The sequence below is a fragment of the Neodiprion virginianus genome, chromosome 1 (assembly GCF_021901495.1).
Source record: "Neodiprion virginianus isolate iyNeoVirg1 chromosome 1, iyNeoVirg1.1, whole genome shotgun sequence".
In the NCBI taxonomy this organism is placed as follows: domain Eukaryota; kingdom Metazoa; phylum Arthropoda; class Insecta; order Hymenoptera; family Diprionidae; genus Neodiprion; species Neodiprion virginianus.
Window position 1 is genome coordinate 39207968 of NC_060877.1, and position 22992 is coordinate 39230959.

At 42.2% G+C, this 22992-nt stretch overlaps 4 protein-coding genes across 8 annotated transcripts; 1 reads left to right on the forward strand and 3 right to left on the reverse strand.

Annotated features, from left to right (window-relative positions):
* The first annotated feature begins 8184 nt into the window (after window positions 1–8184).
* On the forward strand, window positions 8185–11744 carry LOC124302592 (uncharacterized). Of its 4 annotated transcripts, none has more exons than XM_046758913.1 (4): window positions 8185–8448; window positions 9608–9918; window positions 10038–10288; window positions 11020–11744. In XM_046758913.1, exons 2-4 carry the CDS (start codon window positions 9700–9702, stop codon window positions 11723–11725), a joined length of 1176 nt encoding a protein of 391 aa, XP_046614869.1. In that variant the 5' UTR covers window positions 8185–8448; window positions 9608–9699; the 3' UTR covers window positions 11726–11744. The 4 variants fall into 4 exon arrangements, with proteins under 4 accessions (XP_046614869.1, XP_046614859.1, XP_046614885.1 ...); XM_046758903.1 differs by having other exon boundaries at window positions 9697–9918; XM_046758929.1 differs by having other exon boundaries at window positions 9697–9918; window positions 10077–10288.
* Window positions 11745–11928: 184 nt separating this feature from the next.
* LOC124302584 (uncharacterized) lies at window positions 11929–15537 on the reverse strand. Its single transcript, XM_046758892.1, has 9 exons — window positions 15333–15537; window positions 14994–15239; window positions 14648–14911; window positions 14346–14515; window positions 14205–14276; window positions 13836–14134; window positions 13564–13728; window positions 13361–13459; window positions 11929–13287 (listed from the first exon to the last, which is right to left on the reverse strand). The coding sequence occupies exons 1-9, from the start codon at window positions 15387–15389 to the stop codon at window positions 13091–13093; spliced, it is 1569 nt and encodes a 522-aa protein (XP_046614848.1). The 5' UTR covers window positions 15390–15537; the 3' UTR covers window positions 11929–13090.
* An 800-nt stretch (window positions 15538–16337) lies between these two features.
* On the reverse strand, window positions 16338–18352 carry LOC124310324 (uncharacterized; the record flags this gene model as incomplete). Its single annotated transcript, XM_046774135.1, has 1 exon — window positions 16338–18352. A coding segment is annotated over one exon (1347 nt), but the record flags the coding sequence as incomplete, so codon positions are not given.
* LOC124303844 (uncharacterized) lies at window positions 18198–22198 on the reverse strand. Of its 2 annotated transcripts, none has more exons than XM_046761594.1 (9): window positions 22031–22198; window positions 20419–20697; window positions 20098–20361; window positions 19854–20023; window positions 19692–19763; window positions 19083–19537; window positions 18779–18889; window positions 18412–18596; window positions 18198–18334 (listed from the first exon to the last, which is right to left on the reverse strand). In XM_046761594.1, the coding sequence occupies exons 1-8, from the start codon at window positions 22058–22060 to the stop codon at window positions 18412–18414; spliced, it is 1566 nt and encodes a 521-aa protein (XP_046617550.1). In that variant the 5' UTR covers window positions 22061–22198; the 3' UTR covers window positions 18198–18334. The 2 variants fall into 2 exon arrangements, with proteins under 2 accessions (XP_046617550.1, XP_046617559.1); XM_046761603.1 differs by having other exon boundaries at window positions 22099–22150.
* Between the last annotated feature and the right edge of the window lie 794 nt (window positions 22199–22992).

Consider the following 22992-nt stretch of genomic DNA (forward strand, 5'->3'; position numbering starts at 1 on the left):
AAATATTGTATCTTTATATCGTACTGTGTTTCTGAGCCGCATTTTAACCCGTGTAATGTAAGTGATGCTGCGTTGTGATATTGATTAAGTATATACCGTTACTAATTTTTTACACGATATAATTAAACCAGGGTTAACTCTTTTGAAATTGGAGCCACTTCATTCACTTTCCACTTTCCACTCGACGCTTTTCAGCGTCTTAAAAACTAATCCTCCGTCGTGTCCTCGCGCTTAATCCCTTGGATTAATTTTTCATGCTCCCATTCGCATCGGTGATAATACATTGACCCCGTGGCAAGGGCGGCGGGGCCGTGGGCGGAGTGAGTTTCTTATCAGCACCGAACACTCCCAGCTTACCCTCCTCCCACCCTCCGGGACCGAGGGCTGTAGATTTTTCATCGCCGCTATTTTCCTTCTGCGGTCGATAACTCGGGCATGCCGAAAAATTCACTACCCACATGTGACGGATCGTTGGAAATATGTTGCATATGTGCGAACATTGTGTGATATGTGAAAAAATTAACAATGCACCGTATTGTTTCAAAGACGATATTATACATTTCATATCGATGTCAGTTATCCAGAATTCGATGAATGATGAATTTATCAGACGATACAAAGTATCGTTGACAGATTTGCCTAAGAGAAGTGTTCTGTCCGTTTGTTCACAATATCATATTAGGGTAGGGGGAAAAATATAGATAAATCAAAAGATCGAAGAGCCACAATATCGAATTTTTACAGAATCGAAAACTTGATTTATAGAATATTTAAATTTGTAAAGTTGAAGTATGGAGAAGTAAAAGGATAGAAAGATCAGAACATAAAATGTCAAACTGTATAGAATCGTCAGAATTCCTGGCGATAATGTAGAATCGCATATATTGCAGATTCTCGATTTTGCCCTTCTATATTTTGTCGTTCTGTATTTAGACTTTCTATATTTTCAATTTTTTAAACTTGGATTTCCACATTTTTAAATTCTACGTACAAGATTTTCGCATCTATGGAAATTCGGTATTCCGTTCCTTCTGTAAATCGGTAATACTTGTTTTTTTCACCCCTACTCTCGTATAACAGATTTTCGAGATACTAACCGGCGCATAGGTAATGAAATTAGCAGAAATCGGTCGAGAGAGTAGGGCGAGTAGCTATAAGGTGCGTGTTGCTAGGTGTCGCTGGCTGCCGGAGGGCGATAAGGGAAATTGATTTAACCCCCGATGCTACCCGGTATTATTGTAGGTGCCGCGTGGCGTGGTGGCGGTGGAGGTGGTGGTTGACGTTCATGGGACACTGCGTGATTCCAGCTGGAGGCACGCCTCTCTTGCCTTTTGGCACACCCTCTCTAATCTCTGATCTCTATACCCACCCCCGTGCACAACAAATACGAGTGCAGTAACACACGAGTGTGGGTGTCGCGAGGCAACACCTCTTTACACTGTGCCGATTCAATCGAGGCGCCATTCTGAACTCCTCTACAACAAAGGGTCCGCTCTTATAACGGGCTCATAAGTTACCTCGTAGTTCGTACCGCATAATTTCGTCATTGACGATGAGCAGAGATTCGAATTTAAAACTACCGACTAATTGATACAATCCGTATCACTCAACCATTTCCCGAGGGTATCGTTCCGAAAATCCAAGTTCTGTACCAATTGAATTAAATATCGTCTGCAGTGTCGTCATCGCAGTACGTAATTAATACTCATTCAGCCCAATGGTGTCAAGTTCTTGGAGGTACTGCGAAAACGGTTCAGTTCAAACGTACAAATTTTTGACCGTGTACGTTCCACACTCGTCGGATATTCTTTTTGGGCCTAGGTCAAAATGCTTTTGACTAATCGCTGGATAAGTATGAAAATTGATTCAACGGCACGTCCGAACTAACCCGCAGGGCAACCACTGTAACAGACCTGTGGGAAACCGCTACACCAGCTTCCCTTGTCGCGTGTCCCTGCGACCGGTTTTTGCGTTACGTTATACACTCGTAGAGTTGGAAATGTGGATATTAAAAGTGTAACGCTGCAGTTAGCGCAGCTTATCACTTTTCAGGTTCTAGAATTTCCACTAGATGAAATTGCACGATGGTAAAAAAGGCGAGGTATAATAATGGAAGTAATATTGCAGAAGTATTTCTATACCCTTTGTCGAAACGCGAGGATCGTAATGGTTACGGTACGATTACGGGCGAGGAATCGACGGGGTATTTTATTATCCTCTTTATCCTGCGCCACAAATTCATGAGGATATTATTATACGTTTTTTAGGCACGTGTCAGGTTCGAGGGGCGACGAGCCTAGCGTGCGGTGTAAAAGGAATCGGGCACATATTACACCAACGCTTTACGAAATTGGGGGTAATTTGTCCCCATCCAGTCGTCGAACGATATAGAGACGGTTTAACGCCGACAATTTTCCGCTTCGAAGTCGTTACCACCACCGGTGGCTTTGGCCAGTAGCACAACAATTGTCAGCTGAGCGTGTTGCACAAAAATTCAATTCCGATAACATAAATGAAGTCCCGTCTCTTACATGTCGGATATTGGCTCTTTCATATTGTAGGAATTTTCCCCGTCAGATTGAAAAGCGCCAAAATGAGGTCACCATCGTTTTCCGACAACCGAAAAGTTTCTTGGACTCCATGGACAAGCAGCAGGCGCGTTATTCCAATCGGGCTGATCCAGATTCTTTTGATCTCAGCCACATTTATCCAACGGATGTCCAGGTTCCCATTCCGTACACAAGATAATTGTAGCAAACCATATGTTTCTCGGTAAAAAATGCTCAATGACTGCGTCAAGTTGTAAACTACTCACATGTTGATTGGCTATTTCAGCCCGTATGATGGTGGAATCAATTTGGATCGAAACAGGCTCCATTATATATCCAGCATGGTGACCTTCGCGGGAAATATTAGTGTGCCGATCTGTCTAATCCAGACTGCGATTCTGTATCGAGGGAAGATAGAACAACTTTTGAACAGCCTTTCATCGTTGTATTTCAACGTTTTCAGGCACACAGATTATCCGGAAACGCAGAAGTTTGGTTACATCATTGCCTACGCTGTACTTACCCTCGTTGTAGAGTTTCCTGGTTTCCTATTGACCACTTCCTGGAAGTTGAGGTATGTTTCGCACCACGTATACTTGAAAATAGTAGATAAAAAACCGATCGATATTTATCACCACAAGTGGTTGAAGATTAAGATATCATTGTGAACACTTTGACGTTAACTATTGTCAATTTCTGTTCGATGCTCGACAGTTTTTTTCTGGACTTATTCTGGGCATTACCTTCAAAATTTACGATTGCGTACGTTGAGATCGTGTTGGCCGTAGTTCTCATTCATCTCCAGGTAATTTGAACGTAACAATGTGGTTTGCTTTTTCATTTTAACGTGCAATACCGTAGTTCTCTTATGCTTTATGTAACGACACAAGACTTCGGTGGCTGGATTAAACCGCAAAGTGAAGGAGCAGTTTTCCGGTGTAAATGAGTGTGATTGGAAGTGTTGGAAGTCTGCTCCTGGATGGAAAGACCAGCGGGTCGACGATAGTTTCCAGCTCAACGGAAGGCTTTGTTTGGAAGAATTCCGTCTCACCTACAGAACCGTTGCGAAAATAGTAGATCAGGTAAATTTGGTCTACGGATTCTCATGTCTGCTGATAGTCACCTTGTATCAGATGACCTGCCTCTTCGCCGTGTTTGGTAGCATGACCCTGTTCTTCGTAGACCGGGTTGATAAACCCTCGTTCAGCTATCGGTTGGCGATCAATCTGGAGTTAGAATGGATCTGGTGTCTTGTCAGAATGGCCGTGCTTTTTCATAGCTTCGAAATTGTCGTCAGGGAGGTACGTAATTTTACATGAATTACAAAAAAAGAACCATCTGATTATCCGAATGCAGCCTTTCTCCAGTTGCATGTGTCCTCGGTGACGGATTGGTTTTTACTATTGTTCGGTTGCGGAAGAGCCAACTCGCCACATGATTTGACGCTCGTTCTAAGACAAAAAAATTCCAAACACGATTTACCTGAAGTGAACGCTAAATTTTAGTATTTATTTAATAAAAAAAAAAAAAAAAAAATGTATCAACCGAGAAAAGACAAAGCTGGTAATCGCTAATATGCATTAGCTTTTATTCCTGCACTGTGTTTAAGTTAAAAAATGCCTTGCTGAGAGGTCAAGATTTAGGACTTCTATTGCAAAAAGATTTCAAATAAAGTAACTTGTTGAGATGAAGACCTGTTGCACAAAAATAAGGCTGCACTGGATAGAAGATTATTACATGTCCAGTTTCACGAGAAGGTTTTTTAGAATCGTTCTGGTAAAAGGATCTTCTAGAACTGATTCAATTTTTTCCGAGCAAGGTTCCTGTTCTATAACTCGAAGAATCTATCGAACTCTCTGATTGGTTGTTTCCTATTTCAAGGAAGCCGGACCAACGAGGAAATTGTATAAATGCAAAAAATATTTCAGGCTTTCTTATTCCCCCTTTTTATTCCTGCTCGCTGGACCTAGTGGTGGTGGGTCAGCAACGTCCACCCCAGCTTTTCCCACGGGCCCAGGTAAAATTTCCTCCTTTGTCTTTCGAATGTATGAACAAGCCCATTTTATTATCGCGGCATTCTACCCAAAATAGATACCGTTTGATCGATGGTTTTATAACGCTGCACGTGCAGTTTCTGCAACCTCGAAAGTATCGTAAAATATTTTCGGGCACTTTCTTTTTTTTGCAAAAATATTTGTTCCTATACCTGAGATAAAAAATGTCTCTGGTGCACACGTGCACGTAAGCTTGTTTGGGATTATTTTATCTTAAGATTAGAAAGTAAGTAAACTTTTGAAAAATAAAAATATCAGAGTTTTTCGAATGCGGGAAATAAAATTAGAAAAAATTATGAGTACATGCAGGTTTGGCGTAAAAAGGAAACAATGACTTTAAACGAAATACAAAATGGTATTCAGAACCTTGTACGTATATAAAATATCTAGTATTTAGGGGCAGCAGGCATCCTGGATGTGGCACTCTATTGTTATTATCAATATCAGATCAATGTTGCAATAAGTTTTTTTCTAATCGCATAATGAAATTGAGTTCCGAGATTCAAGAAGAGATGAGCAGAATCCTTTCAATGGCTTTTCAAAGTATTGAAAACAATTCCGTTCGTTCGGAACAAAGGGCACCACCGGCTGTGAGAAGATTATCAATGTACTCCTTAAATGAGACAATAAAATAAAAAGCCACACCCCGCGGCCTAATCCTTCGCGTAGCAATACTACCTTGCAGCAACAGCTTTGTAAATTTTATAGACCAATGAAAAATCATTTTCATTCGAAATCATTGCAAATATCTGAAATTCTTTATTTCAGCTTGAAGTGACAAGATTTTACGTCGCATCAATAGACGCGTCAAAAATCGACCCAGAGTCAAAGGTTGAGGTTGGTGATTCAAGATTTAATGACGTATAAATATTTTTGAGTTAGTCTCAGATGTTGACCGCAGGCGTTACTGATAGTACTTTACTTTTGAAGCTACTGGAGTTTCTCGATGAAATTAACAGCCGCAGCATTTGTTTCACGGCGAGTAATGTATTTTTCATGGATTATCCAAACTTCTACTCGGTAAGACGTTTTTGGAGATTCAACGAAGTATTGAGCGGTAATTCAACTCCAACATTTTTTTGACAAAATGTGATTTTCAGATCCTGAACGCCACTGTACTCTACATGATTATCGTTATTCAGTATTTGTCTGTTTGGTCTTAAAAGAATAACATAGAATCCAACACAATAAAACCCATTTAATGGCAATCAAATGTTTGACACCAGTATTTTATCTTACTTACCACGTTATCTGACTTCCTCTCAAAGCTTATACCAATAAGGCTGTATGTATAATTACTCCCAGCTGTTGATAACCCATTGAATTCTATATATTATTCACCTTGACAAAAGATACAAGTATATACGTCGTTAGAACTGTCAGGAGTTATCTGTATCTTGTTGTCTTTCGAAACAGGAAATATTTCCCAGAGGGGGTGCCACTCTCTAATCTGTTTATCTCGTTGAGAAGCAACAACTGCAGCGGACTTGAAAGTTTGAAATCGTTTTGAACCACGCCCATCGGCCAGTCTCGTCACCCCCAGGAGTTGAAAAACATGCTTCAAATTTACGGTCAGTGCGTCTGTTTACATTGTCGATTGTTTCTCAAGTAACAAAAATAGTCTGCAAGTTTTGTTATGCAGAGAATTTCGCGATGATTTTCATTCGTATCTCACAAATGCAAAGATAAAAATATTTTAATAATAAGAGGGGAACAAGTAAAAAACGAAAAACCATGAGACACGCACCAATTATTACAATCGTTGATACAGCAAAAATGCCTTCCAACGCCTCGAGGCTCCCACGCAGATTGGCGGGTATAGATCACGGCGTAATGACGCTCCAATGAGCCCGATCGTGATAATTTCATCGGGATGATCCCTATGAAAAACCGTATGTACCCCACCGACCCTCGAAACTGTCACAATACACACGTGCCTGGTATGTCTCTCCGCATACAAGCTAGTCCGATGCCACTTGACTGCAGGGGGTCGCCAATAAGCCGCCCCCCGCCTGAAAGGGCTGCCTTGTTCCCTTCTTTTTGTCTCCGTTAAATCAACCATCGTCTCCCACAAACTCCGCCGTTGGCAGTCCCTTGGCGAGCTAATTTGACTTTGATTGGCTGGGAAAGACGGTGAAAATATATATCGGAATAAAAAAGACGCGCTGTGATTACGCCGGGGTGCGTATGGTAAAAATTTTTTATTTATTTACCTACTCATGAGAATTCGATCGTACGTAAGAGGTGGCAAAACTTTTTGACAGTATCGAAAGCACTTTTCGCTCTAGCAATGAAAAGCAATGAAATGGTAATATTTTATTATTTCATTGGATTCGGAGAGACTATTTGTCCGCTTCTATTCATGTCATCCGTTGACATGATTCGTGGACAATAATGTTTGTACGTATTTATAGATACTTATCAACTTGTCTGCGGAATGTTATTTATCTGCGGAATGATATCAAGTTGTTACGTATGTAACTTCCTCGTATGATTACGTATACAACGCGCTGTATACAACAGGATGAGAAACATTAGCATCGATGGTGATGAAGCGCTGGAAAGAGTGCGGGGTAAAAAAATAAATGAAGAATGTAAATTGGAGTACGAGCAATAATTACTGCAGTGCCTGCGGGCATAAAATATTGCGTTTTATACCGTCCTCAGAATAAACGCGCTTGACATCGTCACCTGCAACAGCATTCCGGGACCACCATGAAAAGGAATGTGAAATTTCGTTCCAACAATGGAATACGCTCATTCGTAATGTCTCGACCTAGTCGCTATATATCGTAAGATAATGAGTATCGTGGGGAATCACGCGGATGTTATTATACACAATATTTTATGTCACAAAGCTCTCGATAGCAAAATCCTCATCATCGCGATGTCTCGATTAGTTTTCAAGCTTTTACTGGTGAAATATTCATTGTAATGTATACCCAAACGAATAACCGTGATTCGGCAAGAAACATTTTCGCGTGTTTGTCGAATCGTAGTTTTAAATTGGTACAGAAGCCTTTTTCGCTATTCAGCGTTCTTAAACCTCATCTGCTCACATTCATTTGTAAGGCTGATACAGTCGGCTGAAAATGGCCACGCATACGATTCTCGTACGACAACACCGCCATTTGTGATCGAAGAAAAATACCCCTTGTCTGCAATTACGATCGCGAAATGTCACGTTTACTTTTTCAAAAAACTCCATTTTTTCACCGAGTACAACGGCCACTCCGAAAATCCCTCGGTGTTTTCGGATTCCTGACGAACGGGTATTGCTTGAAAGATTATTTCGCGGTCCCGTTCCGTTGAAATTCGCCGTTTTATCATCCGCGAGGCCTTATCGGGTCGAGGAGAGACCAGAAAAGCGTCTAGTCACCAGAGTACCGGATGGTGATTCCGGCGGGACGAATGGCGCTGGACCACGAAGCGGCCACGGCGCAAGGATCAGGCGCGGCTCCACCCACGTGATGACATAGGGAGTCCCCAGCACCCGCCCCGGCTCGCTAATTTTTCCATCTGTGTCAGGGTGCAGCCGCGCCATAGCTTCAGTAAAATTGCAGCAGCTATACGACTCGGAGGTGTACGATCCTGCTTCCGCAGATGTCGAACGAAGGTGCTCGGCGTCTTCTTCCGCATCAGCGGTCAGATGCAGAGCGACGATATTCCATCGCTTCCTCTCGCGCTGTGTACAAACATTTTTTTTGTCTTGTTCTCTTCTAGAGGTGAATTTAGTGAGCTGTTATCGCGTTAATCTCACTTCGACGCTACTCCAACTGTATTGTGTATACGGGTAGCGGTTTATCATTCTCTCATCACCGAGGATCGAATAGAAGGAGATCATGGTAAGGACTAGAGCAACGTAACTTTGACTATTCGGAAACTTATCGCGATGCTGGTACCGAAGTGAGTGACAACTTTCTTTTTTTACGGACTGGTGCAGTGGCCGAAGAGAAATTTCTAGTCCTCGATTACCGCCGCGAGAACTTCGATCGAACATTTTTTAGATTTTGAATACTTTGACATCTTGTCATTTACAAGCGACGAAAATGCGGTATCACGTATAAATAACACAGGTTTATGTTAAAATTTTGAAACTCAACACGGAACATTTCAACACATACCCAACTGCATTTCGTTAATTAATTTCATTAAAAAATACACAATTGAGTAAATAAAGTAAGCAAATAAATGCTTGGATGCAGATAGTTTTTTTTTTTTTCGACTTTCGACGATTCGACGATTGCGCTGAATGCGTGTTGTGTAGAACGGGTATTGTGTTGAGTTACGTATGCGTTGAGATGTTTTGTGTAGAAAACACAGTGCGTTGAATTTCTGAGTTCAGTTTGCTGATATGTGATCAAAAATGCAACGGCTCATCATGTGAATGCTTGCCGGTGAACATTGATAAACAAGCGTCTAACACTTGTATTCAGGACCGATTATTCTTTTGGCATTTTTATGTAAAATGTTTTGTATGAATTTGGCACTAGAATTAATTAAACAGTTGGAGATCAGAGATAAAATACTGCTGTACGTGATAATCTGGCTTTATTTGTGCAATTGCTCCAAATTTTACTCTATCTATGGATCATCATTTATTGTAGCAGTAAAAAAAACATTACTATGTCGAAAATCGTTGATGCAGGTTCAATGGGCCAATTTTACCGGTATATCGCTCAAGCAAAAAATTTACAAGCATATTTTTTGCAGATAATTTTTTGTCGGCAGTATGTTTTTTTATCTGATACAATGTGAATAGGAAATATTATTAACGCATTAAGTGATAACAAAGAAAACTGTCGTGCGGGAATAGTTGAGAATCAGGGACGAAACCACGCATATAATCGTACAGGAATTAATGTGTTCAATAATTATTTTGAAAAACTGTGCAATTTTATATCCATATCAAAGGTTATTAGCGGAAACAAGGAGTTCAATGAAATTGATATCGAACGATTTCTGTTGTAATTTCATATTACTTCTCCGGAACTTCCGATAAAGTACTTCCTGAAGGGTTCGAGGAATGATCGATAATCTCGTTTCGACCCACGTACGATACGCTCTTTATCCGGTGACTGCCGCTGTTTCAGCCGATGCTAACTTACGGAAACAGCAACGGATCGGCACCGGATGCGGAAAACGGCTCACCGGCAGATTCGCTGATCTCTGGGGACGGCGAGATCGGCGATATCGGAGATTCACCCGGGACACCTCGGGACACCGAGGAGGAGGCGACTTTCTCCGATGAGTTTTACTCTCACGACACCGACGACGAGGATGAGCACGGCAAACGACGTCGGGCTACCAGCTCGGTAAGCTACTTTAAATTATTACACCGTCCGACGTTCAGTTGCGATCGCAGAAGGCGGCAGAAAAATCGGTGTACCTTGTACAAACCTCAAATTTACGATGGAGAAATAATTTCGCCAAGACTCTTATAGTACCTACTCAATATTTCGTTGTTCCGAAGCTCGACGGGATTTCCGGATCTGGAGGAAGTCGTCTGGGTTCCCCCGTTCCTCGGACCGGAGGTCTAGGTGTTCGAAAGCTTTTTACCAACAGTCGCGAGCGCTGGAGGCAGCAGAATGTTAGCGGAGCGTTCGCAGAACTGAGGAAACTGGTGCCGACGCATCCGCCAGATAAGAAATTGTCGAAAAATGAGATTCTGCGAATGGCAATTAGGTAACCGGACAAGTTAGATGGTTGACAGTTTACATTTATACGCTGAAAATTACTATTTTTCGTATCTTGGACGCAAAGCGGTGATTTTTTTTTCCACATTTTTTATTTGAATTTGGATATTTTTAAATATGTAGAGATTTTTTTGTACTCAGTGGCTGAAAATAGATATCTTGGTGTAAAATTGACCCAGGAACAAGAATATGGCCATAGATTTCATCTACAAGACATACGTACAGAAATATTGGCCAAAAACACTCAAAAAAAGACTCATGCCAATGATGTGTAAAAAAAAATAAATAATAAAAAATATGAAAAATAACTCTGGTACACGAAAATTCCTTTGTGTCAAACTTTTTTTCATGCATATAATCACCAGCTCCGAAGGCGCGTCTCGCACAATGACGAATATCTGCTTTTGCCTTTGGTCTGCCCAATATATTCATAGAAATATAGTGACCATTTTGAAAATAATTAATTAATCCTAAGTTTGAAATAGTTTGGTTGGAAATTATTCATTAAAACGTGAAATCAGTTACCTGTTACACGGTTATTTTCAATTATTAGTTAAATATTTTAGTTTTAAATCGTTGGCCAAGATTTCAACCGATTTACGCGATTTTACACGACATTCAAATTTCGGTACAGCAGTAAATGAAAATTTCTGCGACTGGTCAGGAAGGAAGAATCTAAACTGATTTCCACTTCCGGTATATTTTTCTTCTCTTTCTCAGGTACATAAGGCTTCTGAGCAACGTGCTTGACTGGCAAAAGAACCAAGATCGAAACGGATTGCAGTCAAGTTGCAATTCTACGGTTACCGAGTTACGGGTGAAGAGCGAGCCAATGTACCTTGGATCACATCAGACGAAACCCGGAAGCCCAGGGTTCTTCAAGCAAGAAAAAATCACCAGCGACTCGACACCTGATGGCGGTTATAAGCCGGCCTATCCTGCTCAGCGACTTCCGGCACACACCTTCTTAACTTGCCATAGACACGGAAACGACCTCCTAATGATCGCTCCGGTGGGTGCTGGGAAGGCGGGAAACATCGCTGGAAGTAACGCCGCGAGAGAAAGATCGGGGAATCACTATAATTCTGCCAACGGAACAACGAACGGCTTGGCTTCCGCCATTTTGAACAACAGCGCCAGGCATATCGGCTACGGGAAATCCCCAGTCACCAACGGCCCAGCCATCTTGAGCAACGGGTCTGGTGTCGTTGCTGGAACTGGGACCGGAAGCGCTCAGGGCGGAGCAGTGAATTCCGTAGGACATAAACGGCTCAAAGTCGAAGCTGCTGACGAGGATCAGGTCGTCCAGAACAAAGGACTTTCCCCTGTTATAACGAACGCCAGGAAGAGAGCTCGGGTCAGTTTGACCAAAGATAGCGCGGCTGCGTTCAGGACTTCAGAGTTTAAGAGTGTAAACAGGAAGTAGAAGGCGAAAACAAGAAAAGTGGATTTTTGTGACGGTAGAATAAATACTCTCGTGTATGTGTATAGAAGGAACTTTGCGATTGAAAATCGCTGGAACAATCAGAATGGAATATCGAAAGGCTTATGTGAAGATAAAAACAAAAAGAACTAAAAATTAATTTTTATTTTGATCAATTTTGTAACGACCTTTTTCAATAGAAGTTGCGCGCTTATAAGTTGTTCCTCTTCGTACGTGTGACCTACGCTGAAAAGTTAAGCCTTCTACTGCTCCATTTCGAATATTCTATGAATTTTTTGTCGCCAAAATAAAAATAAGTAATTAAAAAGTTCATTGTGGCATCCTACGAAGACAAGAAGAATTTTATAAATATTATAGATACATACATATAGATGTATACTTATGTTTTCCTATAATTATCGCAGAAGATGTGTAAAATAGGCTGATTGGCAAATTTCGTGTAGAAATATAATTCAAAGAACAGAAATACAGGAATACACAATAATTTAAATGTAACTATAATATGATAACGTTGTTGAAATCAACTTTCTACGTTGGATTTTTGTATAAAGTTTATGTATCTAAATAAATGTGTATACTTACCTATAAATGCATATGGTACATACCTAAGATTTGGTTAATTTTGCTGCGAGTAATTCGATCGTGCTCACACAGTAATTCAGGCGGTCATAATTATCCTGGTGAACGTGGTCTCATTTTTTTTTGAAACACTGGAAAGTATTCCTTGGCATATTTGTATTTTCGATTTTTCCTACAATGCTCTCGACTTATTGTGAAAAATCTTGTTACCAGTTGGTGGGGCGAATAGTTGGCTCAAGTATCGGTAGTCGGTGTTTCTATGAATTCGTGAGTGTTAGTCGGTAACTACGAGTACTTTAGATTGTTTATAAATATAAAAAGATGACATGGATGGAAGGAAGGTGGCAAAACGTGAGTAAATGTGGGTATAATGACAGTTGATGACACTCCAGAACGCACATTGACCTGCTAGTTCTATATGTACCATTAGCAGTTCAGGGAAACTTGACTACAACTTGGTTTTCACCAAGCGTGAATTGCTGGACAATGGTGTTTGGTGGTGTAAAATATACTAGTCCAGCATAGTCGAATCCAATAGTACAATTATTTTACTTATCTGTCAAAAGCTATAACAATTCCATGTAACAAAATAAAAGCCGACCATGCTGATCAGAAAAACCTGTACAAGACAATGTCTATTGAATATGCATCTGTCACGGCAACAGTTTGGAACAAATTTGAAGAGCGTTGGTATTTTTATAACGATCCAGTTTTAATTTATGTAAAACGATTGGTCCGCTAATCTCTTATCACTCTCCAACCCATTGGTTACTCACTGGCATTAGCCAGTCTCAGTTTAGCATAGTCAGCCACATGCTGGATACCGAATTCCACTGAAGCGATATGAAGATTAGCCGCAGAAGCGAGCGGATTTATACTGACGTTGTGGAGTTCTGCGATTTGGGTGCTACACGCGGCCGCGGGATCTCCACTCGTGGCCAACTTTCCCATCCAGAATTCGTTACCTGTGAAAAACTAAATTTTTTACCACCATTTATTTTTTCAACCATACTGCTTATATATCACTGATCAACGTACCTGGCAAAGCGTTTCCATCCCAGGCGTAGGTTACAACGATTAGTTTCTTCTCATTGATAACTGTGTGTGGTTCTCGCTTCCCAAAGTGAATCTTTATATCTGTCAGTTATAGATCAATGATGAATATGATGATAATAATAATGACGGCGGTGGAAGAATCGACGTGATCAGATAAATAGGCAGGATTACTGAGACGAACTTACGCCCAAAGTTGCTACCGTTTTCCACTCCGCCGCAGTTAGTTTCGTTCTTCAAGTAAGCAAACATCACGTCGCTGACAAGCGGAATCTTTTTCATCAATCTATTCATTGCAATTTCGAAAGCCTTCATAAAGTAGACTTCTTGCTCGGGCAAGGCCTTCCAAACACCTGTGAATCCATGTTCAATGAGTCCTTTATACTTTCATCTCAGCCATCGCGTACGTAGTTCGTATTTAAAAATCAAGCCCGTTAACATCGAACGGATGAAATATTACCTAAACCGAATCCAACGACGTGAATGTAGGCAGTGGTTTTAAGTTCATTGGCACGTGCGTTTGCCTCGAGGAGAATAATTTCGGCAGTGATAATTGTCCGTTTGAGGTAATTTTCCTCGTCGAAGATGTACTTCTGTCCGACAGAGACATACTTCGGGTCAGTTGGTGTCCTTTCAAGGCGCTGAGTAACCTCTTCGTAAAGAGGCAAATGGGACTCTCCATAAAATTGTGCCCAGACTCGGCGTAGTTCCTGAAGATCAGTTGAATTCTTGTCTTGTGACGGAGCAGTGGCGCCGTATCTAAGTATTTAAACTAATTAAAAAAACGATATAAATTACGTAAAACACAACGATGAAAACTGGAACTCACCCGTTTTCAACAGTGTTCTGATCTGGCGCAACTGCAATGTCTTGGTACTCCATGAAACCGGGTCTTTGGAACCTGAAAACAAATGAAACGTGAGTCTGAGCGCATTTCGATCGACGAGGGAGCAAATTTTGGGTAATTTACCTTGAACCCACTACGCCTACAATAACGCCCCTTGGCTCAACTTCGCTGGGGTTATTTACCAGGATTCCCATGTTTTTTCGTGATCCATCATTGATGAACTCCGTATGCGACGACATCGTTAGCATTGCTGACAACTTGACTTCATCATAGGAGAGGTATTTTTCCAACACCTGGAATTATTTTTCTAGTTCAGCCGGAAAAAGGAACGTCGTTTTCACGTAACTATCAATCCAACGATTTGAATCATCTCACGTTGGAAACAGTCTGTAACTTTCACAGATACATTTCTTACTGAAGCTTACCAAAGGGGGTTTTTCCTTGTCAGTACCGATCTGCTCCCACCCGCCGAATCCCAGCGCCACCTCGAAGGTCTTGAACTTGTCCTTCCGGCTCATGAAGCAGACTGCTCTGCGCTCGAGGAGCCGCTGGACCAGCTCGATCAGTCCCACATTTCGATAGAGGTTTTTTTCGACCGTGCTTCCTCTTTCCCGCTTATGTTTCAACCAGTCAGCAATAAGTGGCAGCATGTCCTCATGAATCAAGGGATAGACCGAGTTGGCGTTACGCTGATGGTAAGAAGAAAACCCACTCAAGATACTCTATCCGTTTTTGTTTCTTTTTATTATAGGAGCATCAATGGACTCATACCTCAAGAGTCGCTTTTGGGATCCGCTTCTGAAGTTCTGAAATGCGCACCGTGTTAACGGGGAACTTTAGCGGAAAGGAGTTGCTTTTTTCAACGAGTGTCGGTAAGTTGATCAGCGGAGGCCTTGTGGTTTCCAAACACCCCTTAAGCAGTTTTCTAGTTGCCTTGTTCAGACGGTTTCCATCGAGCTCGCTAAGCCGACTGGGCCATGAGACATTTGGAGAGGCTTTCTTCTGACCACTTTTGCGCTTCGCAATCAACATTTTTTTAACCTCTATATCTTTGCACCTTTAACTTTCCGTATCACACACTTATTGATATTATACGATTTAATTATATACCTTTGGTTTGGGTGTAGTCTGTGATGTAGAAGCGCGCTTGGACAACTTCGGAGGCATGTTTACTGCTTTTATTGAGATATTGCCAGAGGTGAAAACACCGGTTCACGAACTGGTGCTTACCGATGCTTCAGTAATTCCAACAGTCGGTAAGTCGCGGCTTACAATCAATAAGTGGCAGGCGTGAGAGCGGTTCACTAACTGAAGCCGAACCAAGCTGTACAGCTACTTTAATACACGGTTTTACTGTTTTGCGTGACGTTGGATTGCTCCTACTACGACATTCGCATTTTGCACGTCGGCACAAGTCGGTGCCGGTCTTGGCCTGTTTGCCCGCGAACGTCCGCATGGGTTAAACACAGTGAGTCACTGATGTTCGCCGTGACGTCATTTGGATGAAAAGTATGTGAGCTTAACTAAAGCAGATAGTACAGTCCATTGCAGCATTGCTTGTCACCTACGAGATAACCGTTGATATGATGAATCGAATGATATGAGTTCTTCCCGCTTAACCCGTTCAGCCACGCAATGCAATTACTTGAAAGTGCAAAAAAATTTGGAATTTTGCATGGACTATAAAAAAATAATGTCAAAAAACTAAGAAAAAAATGTGCCACTATAGTGGCTTCTGTGACTGAAAGGGTCAGTGACAAAACCTCAATAGATACAGAAAATTCTTCGAAATACTCGAGTAATTTTTCTCAATTTTTTGTTAAATGGATAATGCAACACTATTTGTGGATTGGTTCGCAATGCCTGCACTGCACTGGGAGAGGTTGCAGGATATCAGTCAAGGAGATACCGTAGAGATAGTCTGACTTCACTCGATGCAAGTCATGAATTGTAAGATATTGATCAAATGAAAGAGCAGTGGTATCAGATTGAATAATTTTTTCGCATGAAGTCTATTACGGTATGAGTAAAAATAGTGGTTCTATGATGATAAAACTATTAGGTACATCGTCGAGTGCAGGAAAAACGAGTTTTTGATCCTTTCTTAATATATAATTATGTATAGTTTTATACAAAGTTTCAACATTATGATTCGATTATTGACATGCGATGTGATGATCCAGTGTTCGTCAATTCACTTAATTAACTCTAAAATATTGCAGGGGTATAACTTTTGAACAACTATAAAGTTACGGTCATAGAGATCTTCTTAATTCCTACAATGTATGTTTGTCGATCGAAAGGGTCACCGAATTTTCGTCAGTACACAAAACATCTTTTCTTCTCAAATTTCCAGATAGTAATTACGAAATTTGTAGATGTAGGATATACTCAACAGAAAATATATGAAGTTTAAGTCATTAACGTAAGTATAGATATACACGAATAAATTATTTGTTCCCATTGCTGCGTTACATTATCAATAAAAATACGGTATCCTAATTATGCAATTCCAATTCTAGGTCTGTGAACCATTGCGAATACGTCTAGTAAGATTTATATTATACACACTGTTAGGGTGGGTGAGTGGATCTGATAGCGAGGATGCGTGTTGTCGAGGTTGTTATCAGCTTTATCGATTTGCCTGATATGAAATGCAGTGTATGTATATCTGTGGAATCGAGCGCTTACATCTTATGCTGTACAGGTAACTCCAATTGCAACTTATAATCGGTAGCGCTCCGGAAATTGGTTAAAGACTTTCCAAAACATCTGACTCTTCCCTATACCAGATAAATCTTGAACTTGGAACCCTGTCTTTCGGGTTTTTTGTGGATATTTCGTTTTCCCGCTGAGTCTTTCGACATTGGAGTCGACGGCGGTGTTGGCGGCGTTGACGACGAAGGAGTCGGCTCATCGCCTTGACTGAAGGCTCTTCTTGTCGGGGCCCCGACGCTCCTCTCGAATACCTCGATGCTTACATAGCTCGCGTCGCTCATTCGGGACTCCTGCCTAGCTTGGCTGATCTCGGTATAGCTGATCCAGGACTCTCTCGAGGCCCCGGAAGTTCGCTTAGCGCTCCAAATTTGTCTGCATGCTCGCTCGTTGCCGAAGTCATCAGAGTGAATCCTTCTCTCCCGCTGGTCATTCGGCTGTCCAAGATCTTCACTGAACCTCAGCTTTTCGTGGAATATTCTCAGCCGTTCCTCGCGCTCATCTTCGTCCAGATCCTCAAAGTCCCTCTTCTGTAATACGTCTGCGTTCCGTTCTTTGGATTCCGACGATTCGCGGTGCTCCTCTTCTTCGCTTCCGCTCTTGCTGATCCAAATGTTCCTTCGGGGTGGATTTCTCACCTTCCTGGGCCACTCGGTCTCGACCTTGAAGTCGTAGAGATCACGAATTCGCTGATTTACTCCGGTGGTACATCTCGCTACCTCGGAAGACGGACTTCTTTTGTAGTCTCGGTGCTCCGCGATGCTCCGACGTACTGTGCCAGTCGGCGTCGACCCCAAGGAGGAAGATTTCGTATCTTCCGAGTAAAAGACATCGTCACGAATGATGTTCATCGCCGGAGGATCCCACCCCGGCGGATCCAAGGTGGTATCGGTGTATCTGCGTTCCCTGAATGGTCTGGAAGGGGACGAGCCAAAGCTCGGGTGATCTCTGCTTCTGGAACAGGTCGCCCCAGTGCTATGGCTTCTGGTGGCGTGACTCTTCCCGTTTTTAATCGGCACCATAGCCTCGTGCTCTTCAGCGTTGAAATCTTCGGACATCTTAGTTCTTGGGCTAATTTGGTTATCATGCGATCTTTCTTCCTGGTCCCTGAGCTCACTTTGATCGTTCTTCCGTGTCGCGTTATCCGCTTGAATTGCGCCTTCTTCTTCTATCGAGTCTTGGGTCGGGAAGGGAAGCCTCTTTGTCTTTGAGACCTGCTTTGAGGATGGCATCCAGCGCCCAACCTCTCCGAAATCTGTGTGTCGACGATCCTCGGTACGCCTCACTGCGTGCGACTTTTGCAGAAAATCAATTTCCGCGCTGTAGCTTCTTTGGGCACGCGGTGATCTGGGCTCTTGTTGCTCACTGATGGCCAATGATGGGCCACCGATCCTGTCCTGCGGGTTCAAGGGATAAACTAATTTATAGATACCGAATGAATATATGTATGCTAAAAATAGACTGTTTTATCTACCTAAGCAAGATGGAGTCTCGCGTAGTCGGCTATGTGAAGGATACCGTGTTCCGGCGATGCAATGTGGAGACTTGTTGCTGCAGCGTGAGTATTTACCCGAACATTGTGGAGCTCTGCTATTTGGCTGCTGCAAGCAGCGGCTGGATCGCCACTCGTTGCCAAAGACCCGAACCAAAATTCATTACCTGTGTTTAGAGTATTGTGTATTATAACAAAGCAATAAATCGTATGTCATAACACATCACATTAGGTATATCTTTTATTCTTTATCATGGACTAGTTACAAGTCGACGGAATGAAATAGAAGTAGATATAAACGGAGACCTCGACTGTATCGACTTTGGTGTGGTATGTAAGCTACTTTTACCTGGCAAAGAGTTTCCATCCCAAGCATAAGTGACCACTAGAAGTTTGTTCGCATCAGTAGCTCGGAATAATCGGCTGTGAGGTTCTCTTAGAGCGAAGTGAATCTTGATATCTGAAATGATGGCACCATTTGATGCACTAATCATGTATCGCAAATCGCATCAACTATCCATCATTTTGGTGAAAATAGAAGAGTCGCAGTGGAGTAATCGTGAAAATATAGTTTTTAAAATTAATGACGAATGAAGGATTGAAGCTTTTAATGTAGATTATATACATCATATGTAAGTATATAGAATACCAACCTCCTAAATAATCCCCGTTTCCGGCACCACCGCACTTCTGTTGTCTGAAGTAGGCAAACATTATATCAGAAACGAACTTGAGCTTCTTCTTCATCTTGCCTATCGCAATCTCGAATGTTTTTAAAAAGTATATTTCTTGGTCCTGAAGAGTTCTCCATACGCCAAGGCCGAAACCAACGACGTGCAAGAAGGCCGTTGTATTCTGTTTCTCCGCCCTCGAGTTTGCTTCCAGCAAAATCATTTCAACGGACAGAAGCGTTCTCTTCATGTAGTTCTCAACGTCGAAAATATACTGTCGTGATATCGGGACGACAACGTACCGCTTGTTCTCCTTCGACTTCAACCGTTTGACCGCTTCCTCGTAAAGCGGCAAGTATTCTTCACCGTAAAATCTAGCCCAAGCGACGCGAAGACCTCGTCTCTCTTCCGTCGTCCCATCGGTAGCCGGGCCATATCTAAAGATTGGTTGATTTGTCATAAGATTGCAGGATATCTTTTGTCCTTGTAATTTTCACTCAAAATCAGTCCAGAAAAAGAGATTTGATAGCAATTCGATAGAGAGCTTGTGTCGGTTTGTCTTCCTACTACATGCGAATTTCTTAAGCTTACCCATTGTCCATATTGTTCTGTAGCGGTGTCACCACAATATCTTGATACTCCATAACTCCTGCCCGCTGGAACCTAAGAAGCGATCGTTACACGTTGACACCTGGTGAGTCTACTTCAGACATGAAGGATCAGGAGCTTCGGGTTCACATAGCACTTTCTTACCTCGATCCAACAACTCCGATGATTACGCCTCGTGGCTGAACCGAGTCAGGGTCACTAGAAACGATGCCTTTGTTATCCCTTGACCCGTCATTGATGAATTCAGTGTGCGATGACATCATCATCATTGCAGACAATTTGATTTCGTCGTAGGAGAGACACTTGGTCAGCACCTGGTAATGGAGAATCATAGCTTAACCGTAACGCTAGCAGTGTGAAACGGTGAGGTAAGTACAGCACCGCTTACCAAGGGTTCTTTTTCCTGCTCCGTACCGACGTATTCCCAGCCTTCAGATCCGGTGTTTTTATCCATAAGTAGGTACTTGTCGCGAGGACCAACGAAGACGACGGCTCTCTGTTCCAGAAGACGCTGGACCAACTGAATTAAGCCCATTTCTTGGTACATCGCCTTCTCCAATACACTTCCGTGGGTTCGTTTGTACTTTAGCCAGTTGGCTATCAACGGAATCATGGCCTCGTGGATCAGAGGATACGTCGAGTTGGCGTTCATCTAGGTTCAGAAAAAGGATTAATTCATTACCTCAGGGTGATTTCAAAGAGTGCAAACCTCGAGTGTATCGGGGCTGATGCCCCTTTCCTTCAGGGCTCGGGTGCGCACGGTGTTAACCGGGATCGTGATTGGAAAATTATCACTCCTGGTGATCAACTCGTCCAAGGAGATCGGCGGGGGTGGCGGCAAGTCCAGGCATGGTTTGAGGATCTTCTTGGTATCCTCGTCGATGGGAACACCGTTCGGAGTCCCGAGGGTATTCTCCCAGGATATGTCCGGTGCTTCGAGCGAGGCAGATTCCTGCATCTGGCTAGAATCACTTCCGCCCCGGTTTGACTACGGGACGTTAAAAATTATTCGGGAAAAGTGATGCAAGGTCAATGGAGATCGAAGTCATACGCCGTCATGGAACTGCTGATCTCTTTACTTCATGGTATGACATTCACTGACGTGATCGCGATCGCAAAGGTAATATCTATTAATAGAGATGCTGATTATAGAGCAAGGGCACGGTTCTCGCTCCTTTGACGCTCGTGCAGGGCATGAAATTTCCTAAATAGCGGAAAATTTATCCGTTCGCTCTGACGGTCCCGGTCGATTAGGTACATGCTTTTCACCCATTTTGCCACATCGTAGGCAGGGGTGCCGTTAGGAGTAGGTCACGTGCAGAAATAGGCCACGATGCATTTTTCCTTTTTATTTAATACGAAAAAGTAGGGTCAGTTGAAAATTGCAACAACGCCATCGGTTAGACATATGCTACAAGTGAACGAATTCCCAACATTGGCAAAATGCCCATATTATGTGATAAAACCATGCTGCTAACAAAGTGGAATAGCACTGTTAACCTTGACTTTCGGATCTTGATCAAATTGACCCAAGTTCAAAAAACTGATGTTATACGTTACAGTTATACGTGGGGTAAAATTTTTCTCTACATTCTTTTTTCATAATTATTCTGAGGATAATGTATCATTCCAGGTAAGTATTGCGATCTGTTGTTTGTAACTTACATTGAGTTTGCTATTCATGGGATAAAAGGGATAATTTCACTTGAACAGTTAAAAGCCTTGGAACCTCAGATATTGCTATCTATCGCCTACAAGCTCTGTCGTCTTGGTTTATCGTATTTGAGTCAGCAGAGGGCTATAATCCAAAGAATTACGGAGTGCCTGGGACTACTCTTTCAAAAACCGCGTTCCGTAGCTTTCGAAGTTGGTTGAATAAATCACAGCAGGCATTTATTCTATCGCTTTATTTAAAAACCGTTTTCACCTTATATCACGATTGTTGGTAATAAGTTGAAAAGTTTCCATTTGATATGACCGCAAGCTGACTGGTTTCCAGGCGCAAAATAAGGAAAATACTTTGACGCAATAAATTACAAGAACTTGGTAATTGCGCCCACATTATGAAGCAGCGCATGATATTTCTTCGGTGAACACGGTGTGGTCAGCTGTATGAGTACTTGTTTTTTTTTCAATACATAATGGTGATCACGGTTGGTAGCCTTACTCGCTGCCGTCATCGTTGTTCTCTCGATTACTTTGTACCGAAAGTATTGAAAGGTATCCGAAATTTAAACCAATTACTGACAATAATAAATAATAATTCAAAACGAAGAAATTCTATCGGGTTTGAACATATTAATTTCAAAATATCGACTCACCCGGCGTATGCAACACGAGAAAACCGACATTCCACTGAATTTATGTACACCCGTTGATCAAACCTCACCGCAAATTATCTAGCTACTCCTTGAAGAGTAACGAGTAGAAGATATCGCTGTCTGTGTTCCAGAGTCGAGTGTCAACTTGATACAGTGTTGTATATTCGAAAGAAATTGCCGCATGCTCACGATAAGCCAGCTTTGAATTTGGAACGCCTGCGCTGTCGTAAGCGCTCCACCTACTGCGATACCATAAGCATCGACAGCTGTTAGTTAAATTCAGCATTGCCGACCTCACAGTTAACTGAGCACTTGGTCCAGTAGCGATTGTCGGTATCATAAGGATTAGCATTGAGATATCCATGCATGACTCAGTCGCGAAGTTTCTGTTAAGGGAGATGTTGTGGTCAGTCCTTACCGACTGTGTTACGTGTCTTCTATTTTGGCTAGCATCAGAGGCTACGCATTGCATTGCAAAAAGAGCATACCAGCCGTATTCAACGGCCAATTCGGAACAAAAGTGTGCTAAAACATTTTCGTTTTAAGCGAAAAAGAGAAATGCGTTGACGTGTTTTTGTTCAGAATTGCATTTAGAATACGGCTGTCATTTGTTTTTTTTTTCTTTGGTGTCATTTCGATTTCTGTCTTCTACGTCGAAATCAAGTATAGTTCTCCTTAATCCGCAGGAATTACTGGTTCAGCTGGTCCGAGGACAAGAGTTCAAAGTTCTAGATTTGAAGCCAGAGTTCTCTATTATCGACAGGGGGACAATTCCAGGGATCGATAGCACCTGGCTGCTGTAGATACAACGGAGACACGACGCGCCTGCTATGGCTGCGACTCAGTTAGTAATTTTGGCGGCACGTGTTCAAACGGTACCTTGAAGAGCTCGGCTGTGATTTCTAGGGAAAAACCATCTGCGTGTGCCTCGAAGCGGGCCCCACACAACCAGCCCACCAGAA

Excerpts from the sequence above, each read along its gene's own strand:
- LOC124302584 (XM_046758892.1), bottom strand. The coding sequence starts at position 15,389 with ATGCCTCCGAAGTTGTCCAAGCGCGCTTCTACATCACAGACTACACCC. Across the intron at positions 14,277-14,345 it reads GTAGGCGTAGTGGGTTCAAG|GTTCCAAAGACCCGGTTTCA; the intron begins GTAAATTACCCA and ends ATTTGTTTTCAG. Across the intron at positions 13,729-13,835 it reads CGTCGTTGGATTCGGTTTAG|GTGTTTGGAAGGCCTTGCCC; the intron begins GTAATATTTCAT and ends ATGGATTCACAG.
- LOC124302592 (XM_046758903.1), top strand. Across the intron at positions 9,919-10,037 it reads GACGTCGGGCTACCAGCTCG|ACTCTTATAGTACCTACTCA; the intron begins GTAAGCTACTTT and ends AATTTCGCCAAG. Across the intron at positions 10,289-11,019 it reads ATTCTGCGAATGGCAATTAG|GTACATAAGGCTTCTGAGCA; the intron begins GTAACCGGACAA and ends TCTCTTTCTCAG.
- LOC124303844 (XM_046761594.1), bottom strand. The coding sequence starts at position 22,060 with ATGTCGGTTTTCTCGTGTTGCATACGCCGG. Across the intron at positions 20,698-22,030 it reads TCTCGTGTTGCATACGCCGG|TCAAACCGGGGCGGAAGTGA; the intron begins GTGAGTCGATAT and ends AACGTCCCGTAG. Across the intron at positions 18,890-19,082 it reads AAACGGGGATTATTTAGGAG|ATATCAAGATTCACTTCGCT; the intron begins GTTGGTATTCTA and ends CCATCATTTCAG.